Source organism: Sparus aurata, chromosome 15 (genome assembly GCF_900880675.1).
Source record: "Sparus aurata chromosome 15, fSpaAur1.1, whole genome shotgun sequence".
Classification (NCBI taxonomy): domain Eukaryota; kingdom Metazoa; phylum Chordata; class Actinopteri; order Spariformes; family Sparidae; genus Sparus; species Sparus aurata.
This window is the reverse complement of record NC_044201.1, coordinates 21,470,950-21,485,993: the sequence shown is the minus strand read 5'-3', so window position 1 is coordinate 21,485,993 and position 15,044 is coordinate 21,470,950. Positions and strand designations below refer to the sequence as shown.

The 15,044-nt window shown below is 40.7% G+C and overlaps 1 protein-coding gene across 2 annotated transcripts; it reads left to right on the top strand.

Moving 5' to 3' along the window:
- Nucleotides 1-308: 308 nt before the first annotated feature.
- LOC115596223 (uncharacterized) lies at nt 309-10,502 on the top strand. 2 transcript variants are annotated; one of them, XM_030441080.1, is made up of 2 exons: nt 309-364; nt 7,544-10,502. In XM_030441080.1, the coding sequence occupies exon 2, from the start codon at nt 7,613-7,615 to the stop codon at nt 8,414-8,416; it is 804 nt and encodes a 267-aa protein (XP_030296940.1). In that variant the 5' UTR covers nt 309-364; nt 7,544-7,612; the 3' UTR covers nt 8,417-10,502. The 2 variants fall into 2 exon arrangements, with proteins under 2 accessions (XP_030296940.1, XP_030296941.1); XM_030441081.1 differs by lacking the exon at nt 309-364 and adding an exon at nt 6,276-6,331.
- Nucleotides 10,503-15,044: the final 4,542 nt, after the last annotated feature.

Genomic DNA, 15,044 nt, shown 5'->3' with positions numbered 1-15,044 from the left:
ATGCAACTTTTGGCTGTAATGTGCTGTGAGAATACTAATGTGGGATTTCATTTTTTTTTTAAAAGCCCTTCTGATAAAAAATAAATAGAAACTAAATGAACCACTTTTTCTGTCTGTTAATAAAAAGGTACACTCTCTGTTGGATCTTCTTTGATTCAGGTCTGCTCTGATGGAAACAAACATAAAGCTGCCCAAGTTTGTACACAGCATTTGATGCTGAACTCAGTCTGCACTTAATGTGAGTTACAGCCTCCACTGTTGGATACTTCCCACATCCTGACGTCAGCTGGATGTGTGATTTTTCCTCCCCATCCCAGCCTCAGACTGACGCATTCACTTATCAGCTCTTCAGCAGCAACTTGAGGTGAGTTTCACACCAGAAAACCGGGAAAACTTACTGTGTGCTATCATTGACGACCATTTAAAGTGTTTTTTTTTTTTAAATGTGCGTTTGTGTCCTGCAGTTAACTCCAGTAGTCTTTAAAAAGGCACAGACGGCCAAAACTGCTCTGAATTCTCATATTACGTTGTGCATTCCTGTCTCTGTGTTATGTAATAGAAACACTCTGGCAAATCTGTTCTAATAGAAAATGTTTAAAAGCGTGATAACGATGCTGGATTCAAATCCTTTAGGACCCTGTGAATAGTAGAGATGGTAGAAGTGGTGAATGTACCTATTTCAGTGAGTTTCATTGAGGCAAACTTAACCCCTGACACAGAAAAATGATTCACTAGCTAAATGTTTGACATTTGAGTCACCTCAGGATCCAATCCAGTCATTCCAAGTCAAGCCAGATATGTGGTGAGACACTCACTTTCAGGAAAGGGAAAAAAAAGAGGTGGCCCTCTGAATCCTGTCACTCACCACTTCTTGTCCATCTTCCTCGACTACAGATCTGTCCTTCACCTGGTGGTGAAGCTCGTAGGTTTAAATGAGTAGAAAGCCCTTGTAAATAATGCAAGAAATTTATTTTTTTTAAATGAAAAAGAATCAGTTTGTTTTCTATCTTTTCTGAGATGCTTAAGCTCTTTCTATGTTACGTGGATCTATTTTTTGCTTCATGTCTTTCCTCTTGGTCAAAAAAGGTGCAATGTTAGTTTAAGCAGAGATGTTTTTGAAGTTAAAGTCAAAATTAGGGTGAACTGTCTTTCTTGCCATAATGATGCCAGATCTGTTAGCGTAGTTTTGCATAAAGACAGTAAACAATTGGAAACAAAGTGAGAAATTTACAGAGCAGCCGGTGCTGGACTGTTTCTTGGCTTGTAGCAGTAACCTCCTGAATCCTCTGCACGTTTCGTGTATTACATGTTATTGGTAATTTTGTCACCTCCAGACAGAGCTCAGCTAGCTGTTTCCTCCTGGGTTAGGCTGGTCTAATCACCCACCTCCTAGGTATGTTATTTACTGCAGCAGGTTGACATCTGAGAAAGCATTTTTCCAAAATGTCAAACCAATCGCTTTAAAGTAACTACTTTAACAAATAATTCGTCCACGTACTCCTGAGCTCCACATAGAAGCGTCTTCTGATCTGATGCCTCTGTCGACAGGAGGACACATTTGTCTGTGTCAAATCCGTCAAATGTTACTGGTGTAAGGTTTGTAAGGTTTAGCCACAACAACAACCCGGTGCATTTTTGCAAAGATCATGTTTGGGTATAAATGACTACCTTGTCATGGTGAAGGGAACACTGTCGTCCTGTATTCAATAACAAACACATGGTTGAGGTCAAGGGGGGATTGTGTCGAAGCTTTAAAAAAAAAAACGGTCCTCTTTTGCTATCGGTCTCCGTCACTTGAACATCAACATGTTTTTTTGGACACAGGAGCAAACAATGCGGCTGTTCTTCTTGGGAGGGCTGTCTCAACTAGTGCTGTACCATCCTGGAAATGAACTGAATATAACATTACACTGGTTCTCATCTTTTATGTGGTTCTCTCCCTGCCTGTGACACCCCACTCAATATGTCACATTATGACATGTATTTTTTCATGCAGTCACGTCAACAGAATTGGGGCTTTATAACATTTGTGACTTGCTCCGATGGAGCTATAGTCAACTTCACAGCAGTCCTAACTGAGTCTAATGGTGATACAGAGCCACGGCAAGAAACATGTTACATGTTTTCAACTCAGTTGAAACGTCTCAAACATGCAGTTAAATCCACTTCTCTTCAGTTATTGGAAATACAGAATTTGCCTGGAAATATTCTGTATTTTAGCTCTCAACATACAACCTCTCTAGCCTGTCTGTGGCTCTGTCAACCACACATATTTGTTTCTGCTAAAGACCAATCTTCCTTTGTCAAGCCTAATCCAATATCAAAAGCTCACCAGATCTAGCATCAGCATTAATTTGTATTCATTCATAGATACCAGCCACCTAAATACGCCTGAATCCTTAAATTAAGATCCATGCATTAGGGGTTTCTGCATTAGTAAGAAACGGATTTGGTGCACTAATGATTATTTAAGGCAGCGGGATGATGTACATGGCATTATTGTGACTCAAAATTAACCATGGCACATAAAAATAGCCTCACAGACGATACTTGATGGTGTGATTATGGGCTTTATTAACATAAGAAAACACAGATTATCATCAGTCTCATCCTACAAGCACAGCTGACCACCGAATGCACATAACCCTGCATTCATCTCATGAGTTTAATGAGTCTAACCGCTCCATTTGACATTTCTTCATACAGCTTATCTACTGTGAGATATTTTTATTAGCCAGCATCAAAACAACAAAAAGAAAAGACCCCGAAAATCCCCTATGAACTTCCCCGAACTGCCGGTGGGTCAGTAAGTACAAACTTAACCAGTGCGGCCAATGTTCAAACCCACAAAACTGTGTTTTAAAATCCAGCAAAGATCCCAAATTTCTGCAAAGGTGCCAGGACAAACTTGCTGTACAAATGTTATACAAGACACCGTCAATTCCAAAATCATAGCATCTGAAATATTTCACTCAGTTTAAACACCACAGAGCTTCACTGAGGAGCTGAAACAAACTGGCACTGAATACATACGGTCCTGCCAGACATGCGGAATAGGAATTTTCCGACTTTGAGCCAATATAAGAAAAGTGGACGTTAAACATACTAAAGATGATAATTAACTTTTGTTTTTAACGTCGCAGAAGGCCAGAGGAAGAATGTGGTGGTCAACTTTGCTTTCAAGAATGAGGCAGAAAGTAATGTTCCCGGTCTGATATTACTGCCAAACCAGAAAATCGCCCTGACCTTTGTAAAAGCCGAGGTTTCAAAACAATGTTTTCCCTGGAATCTCTCGGCGATCTCCACAGTTATAATTTTCTAAATGTGTGTTGTATGTGTGTGAAATTCAATGTGGGCTGCCCGTGCCAAACAATGTATCCCTAACTGTAGTGCAGGAAGAACACACCCATCTCAGATTCAGTGTGTGTGTGTGTGTGTGTGTGTGTGTGTGTGTGTGTGTGTGTGTGTGTGTGTGTGTGTGTGTGTGTGTGTGTGTGTGTGTGTGTGACAGACAAATTGCTGATCCAAACCAGCTGTCAGCGTGTCCACATCCCTTCTCTCTTCACATCTTGGTAAGAAAATACTTAATAGATGAGAAGCACACAGGGGAGCGACCTCGGAGCGTTTGACTCTGCGTGTGCGTGTGTGAAAGTTGACCTGAGCTGAAAGAGGGCTGGGTTACTTCATGACCTGACCACTTTATCTTCTTATAAACACCCAGTACTCTGCAAGAATACTCAGATCTCAGAGTCACGCCCCTTCTGGTGGACCCCCTGGGACCTTATTCCAGGAAAACTTTGGGTCACTGGGAATCAAGAAATAGTCTTGTGTTATACCGCTCGGTGAACCACATTGTCTTGCTCAACACACGTCACCAACACCAACGTGGCAGCCAACTCGGCTCAAAAAAGGTACTAAAAAAGATACAAAATCCTGATAAATCTGGTCATGTTGACAATGGCAGTTATGTGAAAGGTGAGTCGGTCAGTTCTGTGAGCTGTGAATATACAGGAGCAGCTCTACGATGTTTAAGTTACGGGTTTTGGTGATCGTTCAACAGGACGACGCAACTGACGCGACTGTTGGCTGTGTGGACCTTATAATTACGTATTTTCACAGTCTTATATTTCATTAGTTTTATAGTTTTATGACAAATTGTGACTTAACCGACTTGGAAAAATATCTTTTTGAAAGATCTTTTTAGGGGATTGTAGGTCTGGCCGGCCGCCATACCAATGTTTCAGTATTTGACGAGTTAGGAATGAGACTCGGAATCAGCTTTTCTTACAAAAAGGACCTTTACACTCTGAAAAATCTACAGCAATGCATATAAGACCTCGTTGCTCCACATATTTCTATTGTTTTCAGCTTTGTGTCGGGGCATTTTCCAGCTGATGCAGGAGGGTTTCAAAATAGTTTGTTTAGTTCAAGAAGAAGGAGACATTTTCTGAACCCACAAAGGAACACTTAATCCTTCAGTTTATCTGAAAAATAAAATAAATCACATTCAAAATCTTTTTTTTTTTTTTTCTTTTTAAAAAAAAATCAGATTCTGAGGTTTTCGCTGGACAGGAAGGATAGGAAAACAAATCTGACATGATTAAAAGTAACTAAAGTGATTTTGCCTCTGAGAGATGCAATGGAAATACTCATGTGAAGTACAAATACCTCGGTAAATGTACTTTGTCACATTCTACCACTGCAAACGTTTCACTCAGTCATGCTGTATTTTACCTTTAATAGGAGTTACAGTCTCAAGCTAATTTTGTATTGTATTGTTGATGCAAAACAAGCTGCAGCAACATGGAGCAAGTTCACACCCGCTCCCTGGGAGCAGTCGAGAAGTCAGGCGGTAATCATTTACTGGATTAAAAAGACATGATGAGACGTGTTTAAACAAAAGATGGAATAACAACATTAAGTCACTCCTAGAGAACAGCGAACAACAGTGGAATCAATATGTAGAGGCTTTTTTTTAAAGAGGAATTCTGCAGATTTCACACATCAGTCTGTTTACAGATTCAAACTGCATGTGTGAAAGTAAGTAAGTCTACCAGACCGCTACAAAATCTCCACAGCTGTCAATATATGTATTAAACATCACTGAGGATGAAAAGGCAATTAGGCCAAATGATTATTTCTCTTGAGATCTTCATGTATAACACATAAAACACCTCAAAATAACAGCAAAAAAACAACAACAACACGGTAAGCAAGACAAGGCAATAAATATATGAATAGGAAAAAAAGCAGGTGTCAGGACGGCGAAATCAACATGCTTGATGAACATTTTCAACATTTTGTTTTCATGAGAATATATATTTAACTGAACTACAGTGTGATCTGTTACCATCTCACTACTGTCTCAAAAGAAACACAAAATAACAATAAACACATTAAGAGACAACAAACAAATAATAAAGCACATTATGTAAAAAAAATAAAAAATAAATAAAAATTAAAAGTTAAAAAATTAAAAAACATACCAATCTCTCTGACCAAAGTATCGGTTCCAATTGCATTGTGGGTAATAAAGAATAAACGGGACTATATCTCCTACTACGTTTCCTCCTTGTCCCTGACAGTGTTAAAGGAGCGCAATGCTACACACCACAATGTTTACTTCTGTCAATAAAAGTAAAGTATAGTCACTAACATTTTGTAAGTAAAAGCACTCTTCGTTTTGCAGAATTCAGGGAACTTTATGTACATTGTTACAAATACTTGTTATAAAATAAGATTATACAACATACCTATAACCACCAGGTGTCAGGAGTGTTGACATCATCTCAAAACTTAAGCTTATGTATTTTGTCCCTCTCCACTGCGTCCATTGAACATCTCGTGCTAAGTGTTTTGAGTTTAAGTGTATCCACAACGGGTTAAACATCAGCACACAGACCTCCATCTCACAGACGAGAGAAAGAAAACATTTATACGACTGACAGAGAGCCTGATTAACGAGATGAGACTCAGTCGGGCATCAGAGCGCTTCACATCACAACAGGCGATCTGTGCTAATGATGACAAATTGTGCCCATCACTGTCCCTTATAGAGCCGGAGGTCTTGGCTGATATATAACGAGCTCTTTTTATGACGGTGCCACGGACAAATGTCAGACCTCGAAGAAAATGCCAAGAAGAAGCCACTGAAAATAGTAAACAACAGTCTCAGCCCGCCTGAGCTCAAACAGGATTCAAGCGGGATGCAAAACAGTTTTTTCCCAGAAACCACAGCGACTTCTTGTCATTTCAGGATTCTCAAGCCCACCGCACATGAAGTGGACGTTTGTATTCGATGCTGTGGTTCACATAATGAAACCATTAAAGTGTCAGTCTGCTAGTTTTGTATTTCCTCATTTTATTTTCTACTCTCTGCTTCTGTAGAATCCTTCTCTTTCCTGCTTCCTTCCCACCCGACCTCCCTTAACTTACTTCCTTATCTCCGCTCCTATTACTTCCTCATGTCTGTCTTTCCTTTCCTTATTTAACCTTACCTCCTCATTTCCTCTTCCCCCACTTTATTTTGTCTCTACTTCCTTCCTCTTATGGATCCCATATTTTCCTTCCCTCCGTCCTTTCTGACTTCTCTTACCTTACCTCCCAACCTCCTCCCTTACTTCTTTACCTCACTCAGCGTACCTCTTTGCTTCCTTCCTTACTCCCCTACCTCCTTCCACACTACCTCATCTTACCTCCTTACTTCCTCAACTCTTACCTTGTTCTTTCTTAACTTCTTTCCTTACTTCCCTCCTCCTGTGCATCCCATATCTTTTTTCCCTCTTTCCCCCTTGACTTATCTTACCTCACCTCCTTCCTTACTTATTTACCATACTTTTATTAATTCCCTGATCTACCTACTTACTTTCTTAGTCTCTTAACTACGTAATTTCTTCCTCCCTCCATCCCTCCCTTCTTAAATTCCACTGACTTCCTTCCATATTTCCTCCACACCTTTCTCACTTCTTTCCTTGCTTCTGACCTTACCCCTTTTCTTCCTTACACCATTCCCTCTTTCTTAAATCAATCTGTGCCGTCTTAATTCTTTACTTCTTTCCTTACTGCCTCACTCTTATGCATCACGTAGCTTACCTCCATTCATTAATCCTTACCTCCTTCCTTATCTCCTTAATTACATCCTTCATTCCTGACTTCTCTTTCTTACATCCTTCCTTACTTTTTTTTTACCTTCTCTACCTTAGTTAACTTACCCCTTTCCTTCTCTCCTTTACTCCTCCCTTACTTCTTTACCTTACTGAACAAACCTTTTTTTTTCTTTCCTTTTTCTCCTTACTTCAGTTGCTGGGGAAACCTCAGGAATTCTAAATATAACTTCCTCACTTTTGTACATTTGTGCTCTTAATTGTTGAGTATTTTCACACTGTGGCATTAATACTTTTACTGAGTTCTTCCTCCACTAGATGCCTTTGCACACACTTGCCAAACACAACATATATTAAATGCAGGATGATGATAGTCAGTTGTGATTTTCTTATTTTTACTCTTTTTCTGAAACACAATGTGTGTGTTCTCTTCTCTACAGGCTACAGCTGCACACACATCCACACATGAACACCACCACCATGCTCCCTGAGACTGTCCTCCAGCAGTGATGCCCGCCGTCAGCCCTCCTGCCCCTCTGCTCTGTGTGCTGCTGTGTGTCTCCATGGCTCTGCAGCGCTCTGACCTGCGCCTGGCCTACGTCACCCACAACAGCTTCTTCTACTACTCCTGCAGCCAGGACCCTCAGCCCTGCAGCGTCTCCTCGCTCGCGGACTGCAAGTGTAAGGACATCCAGCTGTCCTCGCTGCACCGCCCTCAGTCGCACTCCTCTCCTGTGTTCAGGATGAGGCGTTTAACGATTTGGTTCACGTCACCGTTCAACACGGCGCGTCTGCTCAACAACTCGGAGGTGAGGCATCTCACGCTGATCCACTGTGGCCCCGGAGGATCCAGAGGGACGCCTTCCCCCTCCCTGGATGGACATTTTGCCGTGCAGCATCTGGAGAGGCTGACGATGGTGAACCTGCAGCAGAGGCCGGTTCACAGCTGTCCAGATGCAAACAGAGCCAAGAACACAGACACAGACAGAGAAAACGGTGCTCACCTGGACTCAAATAGATACAACCGGGAGAGAGACACAAACCTGCATTTGATTGAGGACATGAAGAAAGATTCCTCTGTGTTTTCCTCACCCCAGATCCAAGACATCCTTCTGGGCAGGGAGCTGGGGGCGGCGTATCACGAACAGGCTCGACTGGGAGTCATCCACAGCTCTGTGCTGGAGTGGGGAGCAGTGGTCAAAGCCTACACAGTCCAGACTCACATAGACACTGACGGCACGCTGCCCTTCCCTGACCTCCACCTGCCCAAACTACCAGAGACATCCGTCATATATGTCAGCTTTGTCTATTGACACCAAGGAGCAGACAGGGGGGAGACAATTCAGAGTTCAGCACCTGCAGACAGGCACTTTCTTGCTCCCTTGAGTTCCTATATTTTGTATTGAATTTAAGAAATTTGAGTCTATTTTGTTGCAAACACAACAGGCAAAGACACCGTTTTCCATGCACCGGTTAAATTTGAGATTTTGGGCTGTTTTCCTTCAATGATCTCATTTCAGAGACGTGGAAAGAAAAGCTCCAAGATCACATTTGGGCGTAAATTTTTGTCATTATTTCTGTTCCAGAAATGTAGGCAAATTAGCACATTTCTAATGAGATAGTGCCTCATTATCACAGAAGACCAAAAAAACTAATTACAACTGTATTTGTGTAAGTAATTAGCGAAGATTTCATGGTGATATCTTTTTTTTTGTTTGTTTCTTTTTGTTTCTTTTACATTATTCACCATTTTTGCCAAAGAAATTGCGTCAACTTTCACAAGACATTTCCTCAAAATGAGTTTTTTTCTTTTTTTTTTGTTATATTCTGAGCCAGAAATCTCCAAATCAGCTCACACCAAAACTTTCCAGCTTTATTCCTGTCTATATTCTGAAGGTTTCTGTAGAGGGGTTCGTTCATATATCAACCCACAGCTTGATTTATAGAACATTTTAATCATATCAACATTGCAAAAAAAAAAAAGTATGGTTGTTTTGTTTATTGCTGTGGTTTGTTCACCTTTCTGTTCTGGAAATAAAGGGAAACTAGGGCATCTTTCAGTAGATAATGCCATATTTACATGTTTAAACATAACATTTCAGAAAACTTGTAACACAAAAACACATATACTTTATATGTCAGTCATCAACTGGAAAAGTTTTAAGATGATATGTACTTGTTAGATTTACCCTTTTCACCTGCAGTGTCTCTCTTCAAGTATATGATATGATAAATAGGAGATAAAGTGGTCATGGGTGTACAGGTTATGTCACATATAATGTCAGGCTCATGAATAACTTTTCTTTCTAGAGTTAACACAAAGAAACACTTGACACAGTGATCCTGACCTCTGGCTGTTTGCAAAGCCTCCCACTATGTTGTTTTGTCAGTTTAAGACATGTAACTGCCGTAATTTTCTGAGGAAATTAGGAAAAAGGAAATTGGAGCTGTTTTGAGGGATTTTTCCATTTGTTTTTACTTGCGGTGACTCCCAGAGCTGAAGCACAGTTTGGCACCGATGCTTAAACACACTCAAGACAAAATTAGATGTTCTAGGCCAATGGCTTTAATCATCATTTCCCAAGCGGCCGAAAAAACTTTGCACAGCTGTTTATCAGCATGTTAGAACGAAGCGTGTCAGCTAATGAGAGACCCTCTGAGGGAGGAGATGAGCCTGCCAGCCCCCTCCAGCTGAAGGGTCTTTTGTTTCCAAATGTTGTTTGTCTTAAGTTGACGTTGATCGACCCCAAATTCAATTAAAGTGACAGGTTTACATAATTCCCTTGTTTTTCCGCTTCATCACAAAGAAAGGAAACTTGAGCTTCCAACATGAAGTCCACCCTGCAAAGAGCCCTGATCCAGTTGCTGAATTCACCACGGGTGTAACGTTGACGACTGATACTTTCCAGATCAACGTATACTGTGGCATTTCTTTGTGCCAGACGCTGTGAAAAGATTCACTGTCACATGTGTGTCATGATGAATCAAGAATTTGATTTACTTTTGTCTTGAGCTTCAAACATGAGAGAAAAAAAACATGTCTACCATTTTTCATGCTTCCAGAATTTCACCACAAGATGGCAGCAGATACATCTGAGTAAACTGAGGCAGGACTGTGCTGACTGACAGCACGGGGAAAAGGTTGTCTCATCTTCTACCTTTTATTTATCTGCCACTTTTTTTAAAAGATCAGGCAGACCTTGAAATGTAACAAGTGTGTCATGACGCATCTCAGCACTTTACAATCTTGTGAGGAATTGTATTGTTGAGGGACGGAGGTCTGTTTGTTGAGAGTTGATAAAGTATGGCCAGATATTTATTTGTTTATAAGAAATGAATTTACAATGTCATGACTTGTGTTTGTTTACAGCAAAACAGAAATAAATGATTTACGCATCACTACTGTCTTGTCAATTTATGGTGTTTATATCTATCTATCTATCTATCTATCTATCTATCTATATATATATATAGATATATATATTTGAGCAGATTATATCACCAACAAGAGTCAGACATATAAAATGTGAATTTGATTAATGAGGACTATATTTAATATTACTAAAAAAAATTGTTATGCTCACTGGATCAAAGTAAAATATTAATGAAACTGAAGTTATTCTGAATCCAGTGGTAGTGTGCATTTTATATAAGTCCTTGTCGTTTCTGTATCATAGTATCATTGGATTTTGTTATTATTATTATTATTTGAAAAGATTAATAAATACGGATGCCATTGATTCCTTGTGATTCATGAGTAAAAAAGAAAGTGAAGAAAAGTCTGAACTGCTTCACACTTCGACTGATTTGAGAAGTTTAAATAAATTGATTTGTTCTTTGCTGAAAAGCATCAAATTTCACTGTGGATGCGTTAAGGGGACGCTTTAAGGGGACTTATATACATACACATATATATATATACATATATATACACACACACATATATATATATATATATATATATATATATATATATATATATATATATATATATATATATACATCTTTGACAATATATAGGTGCATGATGATTTTACTGACATTTAAACATATAGTTTACTCTTAATTAAATGTTATATATATGAGGTTTTAAGGCATATAGGAGATCTGGTGATGAGGAAACAGCACCTGAAGTCATTTTTTAAAGGTGTTTTCGATCATCAAGGATCGATGTGTTAAGTTTAATGTGTTTGTTTATGAATGTACAGATGCACAAAATATAAATGTTTCAACCGATACCTACAAAAATACAATTATTTGCTTCACATGGCCAATATCGGTAAGATTACAGATAATTTCACATTTTTCCAATTTAAAAAGAATTGACTTATTCTGTTGTTGTTGTTTTTTTATAAACCTCAGTTCTTGTGAATTTTTGTTCTTGTTAAAACATTTGTGAACCTTTGTGGAACATTGTGTTGTGTTCCTCTGAAACTCTAAAAACCATCCACAGTTTGGCTCTCTAGTCTTCTTCTTCTTCTTCGTCCAATTTAAAAGGTGCATACCACCACCGACCATATTGGAGTGTGCAAATGCTGCGCTTGTCATATCAGTGAAAGCAGATTATCGGCCTTATTATCGGCCGAAAACCGATAAATTATTATATAAACCTCACAATCCGGCCGATAATCAGCCTCTCTCTGCTGTGTGAACACTCGTTTACCATCACTGGTCATTAAGATCCACAGCTGCATTGGTCGGGTTAAAACCTCCGCGTGTTCACGGTTACATTTGTCAATTTAATAATGATGATGATGATGATGATGATGATTGCAGTCCTGTTCAAAGACGCATTGCATACACGTGCGCTCGTCGTGTTCGTGCGTGCTGTGTGTGTGTGTGTGTGTCTGACACCTGCCACGGAGCCGCTTATTTGCATGATAAACATGCAGCCCATCTTGTTAAGCACCCCGTGAATGCAAACTGATGTCGCCTGTTGATCCTGCACCTGAGAGGTCAGCAGCACCCAGCAGCACCCACGCACACACCGGGAGGGATCCCCGGTGGAGGTGGAGGAGGAGGTGGAGGAGGAGGTGGGTCTGGGGCCGCTCCTCTGTGATCCCTGACCTCCACTTGGGATAATCTGCAGTCTGTAAAAACAAATCAATTACATGTGCAGTGTGATGCCCGTGATGTATGGACCTCTCCGAATGCCCACTGTAAATATTCATGTCAGTCTAAAAAAAATAATAAAAAGGTGGACAGGCCGAGACTAAGCTGGATTGATTTTGGGTGCAGGGCTCTCCCTCCTCCGCTCCCCTCCAAGTGAGCCTTTAACCACGCTGCCGCCGTCTCCTCACCGGCAGTTTAGCAGTAAAACATTTTTATAATCAGACGTTATTGTTCGCCGCCTCCTTGTGGGAGATGCGCCCATGTTCATTTTTTAAAAGGGCAAATCAGCCATAATTCAGTTTATAAACTGCAGCGCGCAGGGGAGAAATGCCTGGATGAATATTCATTAGAGTCCGCCCGAACTGCCACGCTCGGTGATTCATTGGGCATATGTAAATATCACTCACTTTAATTGCCCCTAAACTGACTCAACATAATGTTGTCATTAGCAAATTATTACTTATTTGTGATACTAATGGTACGGTATGGCGCGCAGTGCCGGAGCTCCACATACATGATTGCAATTACAGCTCTTTTTATTCACAGGGTGGCTGCGGAATCTGATGGATCAGATGTGTGTGTGTGTGTGTGTGTGTGCGTGTGTTTGTGTGCGTGCGTGCGTGCTTGTGTGTGGCTGAGGTGCCAACAATTAATTTCCCTGACGGACGCACGCACGCAGGACTGGAGTCGATCCACCCATTAGACACAAAAACACAACACAAACACACACACGGGCTGAACTCGGTTTTATGGACGTTTTAATGTATTTTTAATGCATCTGTATCATCTGGATTGACTTTAGAATTAACAGGAAATTCATTCTTCCCTCAAACTTCTTCAGGCCAAATTTAGTTTCTCCTATCGGCAATTATTTCCCTTTTAGTGGCTGAATAAAAACAACTAAAAACAAAATTGTAATTGATTTCTTTTATAATAGAAAATATACTTCAGACACACCAAACATCTCGCTGGATAAAAAACAAAATTCATGGGTAATTTGAAGGAATTATCAACATAATAAGTAAACTATAGTTTTTAGGATGAGATGTGTGCAGAAATAAAGACAATCAAAACGTTTTTCTTCTTTAAAAAAATCACAGATTTTGCACTAAATTATCTGTAACTGTATCTAAATCAATCGGATGAGGATGTCTAACTGAAGTCCTTTAAAAGTGCAGATCAATTAAATCTAACTGGAATCTGCATAAAAAACCCTTGTGTGAATTAAATTACTTACAAAGAGCAACAATCAGCGTTTTGATCATCCACAAAGGACCATCCGATCATTTCGTATTCGCAGTTACGTCTTCATCAAACATAAGGGTGTAAAAAGTGTACGAATAGGGAGGATTTTTTTGTCTCACTGCTCTGAAACCACGACTACATTCAGACAGTTGTGATCAGGTTACCAAAGAAAAGTTGCACTGCTGTTCTGAAATGTTAGTGTTTCAATAGTTTGTCCAAACTCCCTTTAAATCTCTCCTAAAAACGGACTTGTTTATGTTAATTTGAAGACAAACTGTGAGGGATTAATGATACGTCTGTGTGGTAAGATTTATTCATTTACACACAAAGAAAGTTTCGCTCCGGAAAAACAAAGCTCAGCATCAGATTTCCGACATTTACCTAAATCCTCTCTCCCATGACTCATACTGAAACCAGGGGCTGTCGTATTCTTAAACAAACTGTTGTAGTTATAAAAAAAAGCAAAAGAAAAAAAAAATCCCTCCCTGCTTGTCACAGTCTGCACAACACGACCCGGTCTGGAGTTGTTTTATAGAGGCAGCAGCAGTTTGAAACAACAACCATGACAAAACAGGCCTACAAAACAGAGGGAGAGAGAGAGGAGGACAGGCAGAGACAAATAATGATGTGTGTGTGTGTGTGTGTGTGTGTGTGCACGCATGTGTGCATCTGTGAGAGAGTGTGAGGGAGCTAATAAAGTAATGTGATGGATGATCCCCTTTCTCCCAGAGGGACCAGCACCATGTAAATTGGCCCACACAATGCATTATGGATAAGGCAGTTGAGATTATAGCTTGTTAATGTGTCCCTCCCTCGTCCCCTCCCTCTCCTCCTCTCCCCTCTCTTCTTGTATCTCTCTCTCTCTCTCTCTTCGTCTCTCCCTCTCTCCATCCCTCTGCTTCGGCTCAGGCAGTGACATGGTCACCTCATTGTCGGGGCGCGTGGGTCTTTTAGATGCAGATGGAGAGGGAGAGGAGCTGTACTGCAGCGATCTGCCAAGCTTAGTGGACTAAGTTTGTGTATCTGTGTGTGTGAGAGAGAGAGTCTTATATTACTGACATTGTGGGGACATGTGTCATTGTGAGGACCGACCTTCTATTCAGGTACAAAACGCAGGTCCCCACAAGGTAAACTAGTCGAGATTTTTGTCTGTAGTTACAGTTTGGGGTTTAATTTAGTCTGCTAATCAATGTAATGTCCTCCTAAGTGACAAAAACAAGTCATAGTGTGTGTGTGTGTGTGTGTGTGTGTGTGTGTGTGTGTGTGTGTGTGCTTGTGTGTGTGTGTGTGAGAAAGCCAGCCAGCCACCAGGCAGCCAGCAGAGACAGTCCGTCGGCAGGGGCCAGGACTGTGGACATATGTCTCCTCCCTCCCTCGCTCACCCCACACCCCCCTCAGTTCTCCTAAGAGGGTGCCAACCCCCCCACAACCTCCCTTCGTCCCCCTTCAACTCCCCCGTACTCCCACCCCCCCCTCCTCCACTCCCCTCCCTCCACCTTGCAGGCCTGTCCAGGGACCTGTCGGGCCATCTGTTGAAGCAGGACCAGAGAAGCTGGTCTAGAGGAAAACGCTACTGTAGCATGG